Source organism: Lottia gigantea, assembly GCF_000327385.1.
Source record: "Lottia gigantea unplaced genomic scaffold LOTGIsca_25, whole genome shotgun sequence".
Taxonomy (NCBI): Eukaryota; Metazoa; Mollusca; class Gastropoda; family Lottiidae; genus Lottia; species Lottia gigantea.
The window spans coordinates 467588-481161 of NW_008708752.1; the positions used below are offsets into that span (position 1 = coordinate 467588).

At 34.4% G+C, this 13574-nt stretch overlaps 1 protein-coding gene across 1 annotated transcript; it reads right to left on the reverse strand.

The window, feature by feature from the left end:
- Nucleotides 1-1018: 1018 nt before the first annotated feature.
- On the reverse strand, nt 1019-8177 carry LOTGIDRAFT_232022 (hypothetical protein; the record flags this gene model as incomplete). The annotated part of the gene is made up of 11 exons (XM_009055581.1): nt 1019-1136; nt 1641-1720; nt 2243-2336; nt 2681-2837; nt 3205-3379; nt 3799-3948; nt 4262-4447; nt 4910-5236; nt 6313-6522; nt 6912-7265; nt 8117-8177. The coding sequence occupies 11 exons, from the start codon at nt 8175-8177 to the stop codon at nt 1116-1118; spliced, it is 1815 nt and encodes a 604-aa protein (XP_009053829.1). The 3' UTR covers nt 1019-1115.
- Between the last annotated feature and the right edge of the window lie 5397 nt (nt 8178-13574).

Genomic DNA, 13574 nt, shown 5'->3' on the forward strand with positions numbered 1-13574 from the left:
AAGCATTTATCAATCTTATCAATGTGGGTAATCCCATGAACCTTTGGCCTTGGTCTTCAGGTCGAAAATGGCCCTTCTCATAAGAGTGTGAATGTTCGATTTCTTGTTCGACGAGTGTGGTTTCTTTAATCCCTCACAAAAAATGCATAACCACAGCTGCATTTTAGGCCTACCATATTACTGGCTTCCCGATATTGTCAAGTCAATGTTAACTTCTCTGCAACCTTAGATGTAGGGCGGAAAATAGGCCCCATGCATTCCTGATGTAGGCTAGGCCCTACATTTGGCCTACCTAAATATAGGCTACACAAGACCGAAGTGTGATTGCATTTATCCAATATTGACATTGCATAACAAACAAAGCACTCACGCAATCAGTCACACCCTTCAATATCTCTACCCCACTTTTGCTTCAGAAAAAATAGTAGTGGTCTGAATTCATTTCAATAACTTGATTACTTCCCTTATTCATTACGCTTCAAGTTCGAGAGCATAGCGCCCAATACCACTGCCATTTCAGTCACTGATGAGAAACATTAAATTTCGAGAACAAGCCGGTAGCTTTCGGAAACCACTCACTCTACATACAAATTAACTTAAAGGAAGAGGTGTCTTTGACAAATCGTAGCCTACCTTAGTCTAAGATACGGGAATTCTTTAGCTGAACTTATCAGTAGGCCTAGCCTTATGTGTTCACAGCTCACCATCGAAAGTTGACGAGGTTGAGATTCAAAATTCGGAAGTTACGAGAAGGTGCAAAGGCGCCTGAGAAGGTTATCCCTCGAGAAAATTTGTGAAAACAGAAATGATTTTGTGCGTTCTGCACGGTTTAGCTGTTCATGCTACGTAGGCCTACAATCCAATCAAATAGCTGCATTTACAATCTTCCGTGATAAAAGAATAAGTAGCATATGATACTAAGGTAGGCTACTACTTTGTCATTGTGAAGATGATACATTCGATATTTAAAGGCTAACTTTCACGATGATACCCAAGGAATACCCCAAAAACTATTAACTTTAATATGCTTATAATACTTTATTTCAATTTTACATCATGCACTTTTCTTGAATGAAATCAGATAAATTAACTTTTAAAAGCTCACTGAACAATGTTTAACAAGTGGAGACCACAATCTGAAATAAAACAAAACAAGATATATAATTATATAGACAATCATCGATTCAATGTAGAGATAGTTCTATTTTGGAGAAAAAATATCTACGTTTGTTGGTAAATCGCATTCAACGATGCTTATTGGAAATTAGCTATAAATAATAGAACCTAGTGATCACAGATTGACTTTGTGTTGATTAAACACGCAAACATTGGAAACTAATTTTATTGTTTTCACAGAGGGCAAGTTAATATTTTGGCAAACTTACAAAGTTTGTAATTGTATGAATCGAAAGTCATCACTATCACTGAAGATAATATAGTTGCTTCAGAAATGATGCTTAGCCTTCCATAAGAGAATATTAACGTCACTACTAACAATTTGAAGATGGCGGGATTACTGCCAATTATCGCCTTTCATACATGTGAATTTCCTCATTCTGTGGCTAAACACCCATCATTATAATGGAATTTTGACGAAAAAGCCATATGAGCTCTTGTCAATACTCAAACTCTATACTTACATAATCTATCCAGCCTCTGAAGTCTTTGAAACCTTCACTATGACCCAGTTGGAAAGCACATTGTGATCTTCTGGGCAAATCTAAAACACAGAAAATAAGGACTAAATGCAGTAATAAAAACGGAGGAAAACCGACAAAAACATCTTTAGTGGTTTTCATCCAATGTTCATATGTAATATGATATTTTAAGATTAGACAGTTAGAATCCAATCCAAAGTCACTAACAAGCTGTTATTTGATGAGATTTCTCTTAAAAGGATTGTGAAAAGTTTTTATAAAGTTTTTATGTGTATCGGGACACTGATAAAATCAATTTGCACCATTCTAATTTCCAATCAGACGTCAGTAGTTCCTGCAATTCCAATAAAACTAAGTGTTTTATGACGTCACTAACCACAAAATATGCTTTATTGCATAATCACATAAGGCTCTTCACGATCATTGACGTCATCAAACATTTACTTTTGGTAGAATTGCAGGAGCCACAGACGTCTGATTGAAAATGGAAAATGTGCAAATTGATGCTTTCAGTGTCCCCAATACAGATAATTTTTTTTTGGAAAACATCTTTACTCCCTTCAAGTCGATAAAAATAATCTTACCACTGATTGCAAAACTCTTTAGCCCTGATTTACCATTCATTACGCTTTTAATTTCACCGTTCTCAAACGTATATTCAATCTCTCTCCATTCAGCCTAAAAAAAAGAAATATCACAGTAATTTGTTGACCATTTTACAATTAAAAGAACGCAGAAGACGGAGCTTAGTGGTCGATCAGTTTCAGTGCCATGGAATTTGGTTTTGAAGTTTGCACCAGATGTCATGACCTGCATAGAAACTGCTATGCAAGATATATCAGAACTCTTTTCCGTTAAGAGTAGTTCATGCTGATCAACTCTTCAGATCTCAATAACACCAAGGTCCTCACTTATTTTCAAAATGCAATAGTATAATTTTACCCAAATCTCAAGGTTTTGGACAAATAACAATGAAGATGCTCTTGAGTATTTGGGATGGAACCAGAAGCATTTTTTCTTACCTCCGTAATATCATGTAAAGCAGCTCTTTGATTTTCAGCATTAATTACACCGAGTGAGGCAACAGCGCCATTATTAATAAGGTTAATAGTAGCTTCTTCACCACAGTCCCCATTACTAAGAACCGCTTCAGTATTATTAGAGTTGAATGGTTTGTATCTTGAAGATCAAATTATTAAATAAACAGAGAGAAAAACATTAATGGTGCAATATGCCTTTAAGAGGGTTTTATACATGCGGCTACGTGGACTGTGTTCCGCGTGGCATATCTTTTTCCGAGTGTTAACATACATGGCTAGTAATGATGCAGTTACTATTGTTGTTGCCAAATCCACAATCAGACAAGGTCACATTAACTCGACTTGTCAATACAAGACATACCTCATCACATAGCCTATCGATTATAACGTTTCAACACCATCGGCCAAAACGGAGGTGAGGCAACGGGCCTGGTAGTTGCAATCAAACGCATATTTTTTAAATTGAACTGTTCTGCATTGAATACACTTTCATCTGTATATCTTACCTGATTAAGATAGAGAGTTTGGTAGTAAATTCGACATTGGACAACCTGAGGATTTTGATATTACTATTACCATCAAAATAGGCTAGACCACCCTTGACTACAGCTCCGTAGTTATCATATTCTCCGGGTTCTGCTCCATTGAAGTCAATATCAACCAACGGGGTACAGGATCTAGCTGTTGAAAGAATTGAAGTGAACAATAATTAGATGGAACTGTCAACCCATGTCTGGACAGAACTCCCGAACTTAGAGTTGGTCAGAAGCTTAACTCACTGAGTCATCGCTCTGCATCGTTAAGTACCACTGCAGAGGTATAAAGTGAATAAATCAGGTGAGCTAAACTGTTACAGTCAGAAAGATCGTAAGATAGGAAATGTTTATTCCCATTTAATATGAAATCACAGGGAAACCGCTTATTGCATGCTTAAATCCTCCTGATTGTTTTTTTTCTGAAAGGTATTACAGCTGAGAACCTTTTATTGGGTTGGAATTCTCTGACGAAAAACAGACGAAGAGACGCCATAGCTTTCTACTGTACTTTCTTTTCGGTTTTTTGATCCCAACCAGAGACATAACACTATAGGTTACACTTACGTCTACACCTATTAGGACTAGCATAGACACATCCGCATTGTCTTTGTGCGAATCTAGTTCCTCGTGGACAAGGCATGGTCCATCCTTGATTACCTAATGTCCAATAATAGTAACATTTGGTACCAGGAACACTCCAGAAATTACATTCATCTACAATACAAATGCAAAATCTCTATATACACCGCAAGGTACAAACGAAAATGCTATTGTTATGATATAGAGGACGGGCATACGGATAATAAAACGTGCAAAAATGCCGTCTGTCATGGTTCTTAACCATAGTAAGTAAGGAGAATCTTTTGAACGGCCAACGTTCTCAATGCAACCAATCTTTTCACGGCACAGAATCGCCCAGCAGACGAGAATCGGACCCGCTGCCGACTGAGTGCTAGAAGATGATGATTCGATGAAAAATATTAGACAAAACCATGAAATATGTGCAATGAGAAAATAACAAACTTACTATTTCCTCCAATTGATCCTCCAGTAGTACATGAAGCATCTTTCAGACAAATTTCATCTCCTTCGACAAAGGAATATCCAACTCGACATTTATTAGGTTGAGATCGTCCATTTACACATTCAATATACTCAGCACAGTTTCCTCCCAATTTGTAATATTTAAGCTCTTTTACAAGTGCACATCGATCTGAAAGTAGAAAAAAAAAATACTGATCTGGATCATTTGCTCTTTTGGTTCGTTTTTAGTTATAAGTGTATGAGGTCATGAGAAGAACCCAAGACGCCCTGTCATATATAATATTTTCCCTGCAGTTTGTGTTCAATTTCATATTCTACAACACAAGAACACCTGGTAATATGGTGATATGTACGTCTTGCATGACCGACAGGGCCAAAAATTCGACCCGCATCCCCTCCCACACACATACACACACATTGGGTGGGAAATTTCATCACCTGTCCTGGAACCTTTGGATAAGTACGGGACCGATTTGTCGGTGTGAGAATAACTTGATTTACAGCTCGGTTCTTTTCTGCTCGCGGAACCGTAGTTTTTGCTTAATAAATTAAATCCTCAATGGCTTACTAACTGCTGATTCAGAGCCCCCGAACCCAAACGTATGATAATTTTACATTAAGTTAGTCTCACCATTAGGACAATTGATTTTGGACATATGATCACATGTAAGTTTGTCTTGGTTCCAGAAGGTTCCAGTTCCACAAGTTTGAACAAAGAAGCCGGTGAGTCCTCCATCTCTGAAAAAACATTGGACGAATTTGTGACATTCTTCATGACTGTTGTATCCAATACCGTTGCTCATACGACATCCACTACATGGTCCGTCTGGTTTTATTGGAGGACTGGTTGATTCTGGTGTTGCATCTGGTGCTGACTCTGGTGTTGGTGCTCGTGTTGTAGGCTTTTGTGTTGTTGGCTTTGGTGTAGTGGTGGTTGTAGTAGTGGTTGTTGTAGTGGCTATATAAACAAAGAAAGGGTAATTTAATCTTTTAATTTTGACATAAAAACCAAAAAGTCCGGTATAAGGTTAGGATTATCCATGAAATATAAAATAAAATGGCATAAACAAAAACGCAGTACAATAATTGGACCTCGGAGCATTGTGTTTTAGGAATCAATAAATCCATTTATTAATAGTAAATAATTTACTCGATTCGAGTCGCCAATTGAAAAGATTTCATTCAATAGACCTGAGCAAGATACCAAAAATCTTAACACAAATTATTTTGTTATTTTAAATTTTTTTATGGTTTGAAAGCCTATATCTGAATGTCAGTCATTCTGATAAATGGGGATTTTAACTATCAATTGCAATCCATTTGATTTAATCGATTTATTTAATTGAAATTCATTCTGTTTAGCCGTATTTACACGGAATTTAGGCCTACTTTCTTTTCTTACAACAAATCAGTGCTGTGCCTCACATTTTGCACGACTAGTAGACCAGTTGGTCTTTATTCGAAACTGCGTATTCTCCTTATTCTTTGCTCTTTCATATTTGTATTTGTGAGATTCGTGAATTTTTAGCGGGACAGTAAAAATATGACCCAAAATATTTTTGGCCTTTTTGGCACCATAATTGTAAGACAATAACCAAACTTACTCAATGAAAATAAAAATGTCTCTTTTTGGTGAAAAAAGCAAATTCACACAATTTACGTAAAATGCCACTAAAATTTCTGGACTGTCGTCATTATAAGGACAGATGCGCCATTTTTGACCAATCATACTTACTCTTAGAAATGGGTATTTTTTTAGCTAAGCCAATCAGTGATAGTGTTCACAGCTCACCGTCGAAATTTGAGCCTTCAAATCCACGTGTGTCCAGAAATACCCGTGTTTGAAAGTTAAAAATACGAGTCCTCTTTTCTTGAGACACTTCCATATATAGAAAAGAATTCTATAGAAATAGGAAAATAAATTTTTAGTTTGAGATATTTTGAAGGCTATTTACATATATTCAAGACTCAAATCCCCCTCCCTCCAAATGGCGCATCTGTCCCTTTAAATGTATACATCAGTTCTCTACTTACTAGGACAGATTTGAATCGCAAGACTAGCGATTAATTTGGCAAAAGCTTCAAAATCCTCTATAACATAAGCCTGATCTGGTTTGGAAGCTATTCCTTTTAATTCAGCATCCATTATTCTGGCACCAATACCAATAGCAAACATGTTCACTCCCATATCTTTAGCTATCTGAGCTTGTTTCAAAGTTAGTTCCTTCTCGTGTGATGCTCCATCTAGAAAGAAGGTTTTCAATGATACAAGCAACTGTAATAAAGTTTCCCAAATCCTCTGAAGACAAAATATGTTTTGGATCAACTGATTTTGGTAGCTGTTCTCTAACTATTGTGCTGGGATCTATATTCTAATAGGGCAATAGGGCAATTTGGCTTTTCATAAGAATCGATATAGGATTTTCAGTAAATATGTTTTGGATTAACTGATTTTGGTAGCTGTTCTCTACAAATTGGCTGGATCTAATGACTGACAATAAGCTAAATGGCTGGATCTAATGACTGCCAAAAGGCTAAATATTTATGGTCATTTGGCTTTTCATAAGAATCGATATCGAATTTTTAACATTTTTTCAACCTCTCTCCAAAATAAAGAACGTAAATGAACAAACCTGTAATTACGATTCCGGCTTTAGGAACATCTGATCGACCCTTTCTTATAAATACATTAATCATTTCTTCAATACCCAGATCTGTTCTAGTTCCAGTTCTAGGATGATCCATATTTAGCATGGCTTCTACAAGTTTTTCTTGATCTCCGGACATTTCAATGACTTCAGAAACAGCACTGCTGTAAACAACGGCACCAAAATGTTTGTTGTTCTCTTCCACCCCTAATTGTCGAACGAATTTGCCCATAACTTCTCGAATGGTTTGGAATTCATCTGGGAAGATTGTTTCTGACCCATCAATAACAGCTACTACATCTAATAGATGTTCACATTGTTCATTTTCAGCATATAATCCTAGTAGAAAAAAAGGAAACAATTATGTATATATACATGGGAGTTCATTTTGGCCTTTGTATGTGTTTTGGTGACAGTTATGGCTTCTATGTGAACAATTCCTATTTCGGGATATTTTCGATAGTCATAAAAATCAACAATGAACAGGAAACAGAATGGTGTAAATGGAAACTATTAGTATCCCCTAAACCCTCTTTTCCCAACCTGGGCTGTTTTCACCCCTTGGGGTGTCAGGGGTGTGACCAACTGGTGTAGGAGAAGAATTTGTTTTGAATTGAGAGAGCACCACACATCAGCACATGCGGATGTGGATGAAACAAACTTTAAAAGGTCCAGGTGATTGCTTCAGGGGTGTGAAGGCCGAGAAAGAAAGGTTGTTTTTGTATCCCCATATTGCCCAGAAATCTTTGACCAGAGTTTACACTCTACGATTGCAAAAGTTATGTTATATAATTACACATTTTGTTCTGGAAAAATACAGACTGAAAAGAATCAAGGTTTTCTGAAAGTTGATAATGCTTTTATAATTCATATTAACCTACCTGAACAGCTGTGACTGATAACAGCAACTACTAAAATAGCTAGAAGATTCATCTGAAATACACAAATAAATGAAATACCAAAAGGACGTTGTCAGCATCTTGTTTTAGAGTTGACAAGCAATATCTCTTGTTGTTAAAACAAACTATAATGGATTGATCATTCCTAAACATTTATTATTGTGAAAATGCTAAAAATGCACCCGAAACATCTGACGCCAAAGTGCGACTGTTAATTCGGTGTCCAAATAGCACAGATTATAGACCATTACATAAAATGTAAAACACTAAGACACATAAAAACTATCTTACCTTTTAGGTTTGAAAATGAGACTTTTTGTACACCTCTTCTGACGATACATAACCACCCCATGTTTATATATCCTTTCTGCCTCTATAAATCTTCAGATCAGAGGCTTACCCCCTAGATTAAAAACAGAGATAAAACGTAAAAAAAATACCAATACTTATTTTTAGGTAAAATATTGTTAGGTAATTTATGTCTTCTTTTTTATTTGAGGGAATTCAAATCCTGGTTGAAGTTTATTGGCAAAATATTTTTTTTATAAAAGTTTATTCATACGTGTCGTATGTGACCAGGATGTTAGAAATATATTACTAAACATACCTAGTCTTACACTGTTACTTAACATACATAGTCTTACAATGTTACTAAACATACCTTGTCTTACAATGGTTATAAAAATACCTAGTCTTATAATGTTACTAAACATACCTAGTCTTACACAGATACCAAACATACCTAGTCTTGCAGTGTTACTAAACATACATAGCTTTACAATGTTACTAAACATACCTAATCTTACAATGGTACTAAACATACCTAGTCTTACAACAGTACTAAACATACCTAGTCTTACAATGTTACTACACATACCTAGTTTTACAATAGTACTAAACACAAGTAGTCTGACAATGATACTCAATACCAAACTAATATTACAATGGTACTAAACATACCTAGTCTTACAATGGTACTAAACATACCTAGTCTTGCAACAGTACTAAACATACCTAGTCTTACAATGTTACTACACATACATAGTTTTACAATAGTACTAAACACAAGTAGTCTGACAATGATACTCAATACCAAACTAATCTTACAATGTTACTAAACATACCTAGTCTTACAATGGTACTAAACATACCTAGTCTTACAACAGTACTAAACATACCTAGTCTTACGATGTTACTACACATACCTAGTTTTACAATAGTACTAAACACAAGTAGTCTGACAATGAATCTCAATACCAAACTAGTCTTACAATGGTACTAAACATAATTAGTTTTACTATTTTTGATTATATTTAAGGTTCTGAACCTATATTAGTTAAGTTATATCTTGAAATTCTAATATCAATTAAATCGTATAAAGCAAAGTTCCTTTAAGAACCTCCAGACAGGCCCGAAACTGTCGCCTATATCGTCTGATAAGCGAGTAAGCGTCTGACAGGGAAGCACTTGAGACTTTCTTTCGTGGTTTTTTTTTTTGCCCATGGGGTCATAATATGAGTGCATCTTACTTTTAAGGGTGACAGCCTGCAGATTTCAATATGTAAAGAAACATATATGGGGACATTTTTGAATAGAACTTATGCATTTTTTTTTGTTTTTTGCCCATGGGGTCATAATATGAGTGCATCTTACTTTCAAGGATGACAGCCTGCAGATTTCAATATGTAAAGAAACATATGGGGAATTTTGTTTTAATAGAATCTTATGGTGAATCAATGTGAAATTTGCTTTTTCGCCATTAGGGAAACTTTGAAAAACAAATTTCTTGTCTTGGACATAGCAAAGCCAATATCCTATATTTCATGTTTGGTGCCATCAAAGTCAAGCTTGTTTGGGGGTGAGTTTCTTGATGTCCTGGATCCATCGGTAAAGGTTTGGTCGACATAAATTTGGTTCATTTGATTGCAGACAGTCCCCCTTTTTGAGTTAAGAAATTAATGTTCTCCGATACTCTCTTGCGTTTTTTACAAAGTCGTGACAATGTTTGTCAAAGTCAACAATTTTTTTCAAAACAAACTTCAAAGCAATGTTGTATATCAATTTAATGTTCAAACATTTATTTGTGTACACATAGATAGCAAGTTTAAACAATAAATAGTTTTCTGATATTATTTTAAGAGGCTATATTTTTTAATCAAGTCGATTGCGTCCTGTTTAACTTTTTTAAAATCAAATATAGATCCTGCAATGATGCATGGTTATTTTCTGGATAAATATGCAAATATAAGATAATTTATAATTTTGAACTTTGGCTGATTGCAATCTTACTTTTGTTTGTGATGGAATAATTTTGTTCTTTTCGTTATAATATGTGTACATCAGAATAGGGTTTGACCATTCAGTTGTATGGTTTGACTTTATCAGAACAAATCCGACCTCGAAATATTCTTCTTGTTGGTCCTGTTTTCAATAAAGATCAAATAGGCCTAAATATTGTTAGCTTTTTCTCATTTTTATTTGTGGTTCAATAATAGATTTGCCTCCCTTACATCTATTTTCTCAGCAATTACGAATATTTGACAATGGTGTTGTAAATTCGATAAGATTTGAACGACATATTTGATCTGATGACAACACGTGTATATTGTGTTGAAACGTTATGTGCCTGCCCAACCTTACTAAAGAACTGTGTTATATTCCATAATATTGTCTTGTGTTTTGTTATACTGTAAATACGTAAGCGTGCAAGATTGGTATATTTTCGATTTATTTGTAGTCTGATGTAAGTTAAATAATAGATTTGCCTCCCCTGCACCGTTGAACTTTGTCAAAGAACAATATTTCGGTAATGGTGCTCTAAATACAAAAGCGTGCACGCACGTGTACATGTCACGCGGTAATAACATTTAAAGGAAAACACACGAATCTTTCAATAATGTCTATATAATTTTGGACCAAATTGGTTGATCATTTAAAATGATGTTAAATTTTTGAATATATTATATAAATGAGCATTTAATAAAATATTCTACGTTTAAGAGTTCTCCAAAATCAAATTCAAAATCTTCTGACAGAAATCAAAATAGTTCGCAGTGGGAAACTGTTTCAAAATAGAGACTGATATTTATTTGCAAAGAGAGTACTTGTGTTTCACTAAGCAAATAAGAATTCTTTGTTTTATACAAATTTCTTCGTTTGAAAGTAGCCACTGGAGTCAGAAATATGGCTGTTCCGTTCTACTCCCTACCATATCCAAATTATGTTCAAAATTAAGAACAATATGCCCTGACAGTTTATATATTCCACATTTCCATCATGCATATTGGTTCCTCTTCTAATATCGTCGGCTAATTACTAAATTAATTTAGGCAAACAGTTTTTTATCAAAGGATGGCTTTTTTTTATTTAGGGAGGTGAAGGGAAGAGCTGAAAGGGGTGTGACAGTTTTCTGACAGCCCATGCCGGTCGATTGTGACAATTGCACCCGGATATAGTTTGAGGACATTGCACGGTAAGATAGTTTTTCTTTGTATATTATCTTATGTAAACAAGAATTATATTTTTCAAATAAACGAGTCAATGAATGAATCTGTCCACGAAAATATATCTATCAATTTTAAATGTAGATAAATTTGTAGTGGGAGTGTGAATAAATGTAATGACTGTGTCCGCTGACTGATGCCAAAAGCTGAAAAGGCATTGAACTACTGATTAGTCATCAGTCATAAAGGTGATGCTTGGTTTAGAACAATCAACGATTTAAATCTAGACTAGATCCCAGCCATTACTGATATTGCCATTGTCTCAAGTCAGAGAAAACAGCCTTGGTTACTGGGTAAAGTGTTTACATTACTAGACATCCAATTGATTTTCACTTTGATGAAAAAGAATTTTATAGTTTCATTAATATACAATAATATTGATGACTTTATATCATATTTGCCTGTCATATCCTTTGTTGTGAAGGCACATAGAACTTAATGCCAGCAAATGTAGTTACCAAGTAGCCTAAATGACTTTTCTGCTGGTGCCAATGTAGCCCATACATGACAAAAGACAGGATTTAACATTTTGGTAATTTTTTTTTAAAATGTCTGTTAATATAAGCAATATCATGGTGGATTTTTTACACCTGTTCTTGATTTATAAAATGTGTAGGAGTCAGATGGAATTAAACCTTTGATACAGCACTGAGCATATCTTGTCATTAAGTTAAGACATTTTATTTTTATCCATTTTGTATAAGATCATGGTCTATTTATAGGTTCGTGTAATGTTTTTTTGATATGCTTAATGCTTTGTGAAAACCAATATGATATATTGCTTGATTTTTTTACACCTTGATTTATAAAATGTGTATGAGTCAGATGGCATCAAACCTTTGATACAGCACTGGGCATATCTTGTCACTAAAGGTAAATTGATTGTGTAATCAAGATGGCCTGGTTTCGCAATTTAGGAACATTTTTAAAAGTCAATCTTAACAATGGTCAAGGTATAAGATCTTATCTTAAGGTGAAGACATAATACCTTGACCATTGTTAAGATGGAAAGTCTATTGGTCTGGCCTGCTAATAATGCTCTATGAGATTTGCAATGCTTATCCTCCTGAAATTGAATCAAAGACCGACCAAAAATACAATACTTGACAGTCATTTTCTCTAAATAAAATATTAAAATATTAAAATATTTAATAAAAGTAAAAAGTTTTAAAATATTAAAATATTTAATAAAAGTAAAAAGTTTTAAGGATTAGTGATTTTAATGTAGGGCAGCCATATTGATTTCTGTCTTGTATTATATATTAAATATATATTTTATTTATTCTTTTTTTTCTGAAACAATGATTTGCTGTCTATTGTTATCGGATTTTTATGAATATTTTATTCCTTTGTTATTCATTTTATATTCAATTAATATTCAATTCTTTTAAAAGTTCTCCTATACTGTCTATACAAGTGATAACAAATGCATTAAGGTCAATAAATGAATTTACTCATCAGTAAATACAGAGATGACAATCATTATCTTCATTGAAATTTAAATGAAGTATTTGAATAGGTAAATGAATGTTCCAAATTTTAAACTCAGTTGTTACTCTCCAGCAATGCCTATGGCAGTAATGATTATGATGGAGCTAAGCTCAAATTGAATCAAGTTTTTAGGCATCTATTTAATTACTAGAGTTCATTTTTGATCGAAAAGTTTGATTAACAATTTATCCCACCAAATTTCGGTTTTGGCTAATCATGTTAAATTTTGATTTAAATTCGGTAGCAATTAAAAATGTCTCAGTTGTAGATTTCAAATCAATCTTGCTGTATATTTCTAGATTTGGCAATAGACTAACACAAAATATATAATTTGTTTCGATCTGCAGTTCATTGTGATCTATTTTAATTTTGACTAATTATAGGGAATATTGAATCACAAAAAGGACCATTTTGATTGTCAAACCCTGTTAATTACATTACACTTTCATTTCACATTTTAGAATAACTTTAAAACAATGGTTCCCAACCTATTTCAGCCTTCATACCCCTGGAGCAATCACATGGACCTTTCACACCCCCAAAAATTTGTTTCATAGACATTTGCAGCATGTGATGATCTAAGGTGATGTCTCAACTCAAACTAAATTTTTCTCCTACACCAATTGGCCACACCCCTGACACCCTAGTCCCACACCCCCAAGGAATGAAAACACCCCAGGTTGGGAACCATGGCTTTAAAATCAGTCTAGTTGCAGTCAAACTTGAGTGAATACTAAGGGCATGGTGCTTTGTGT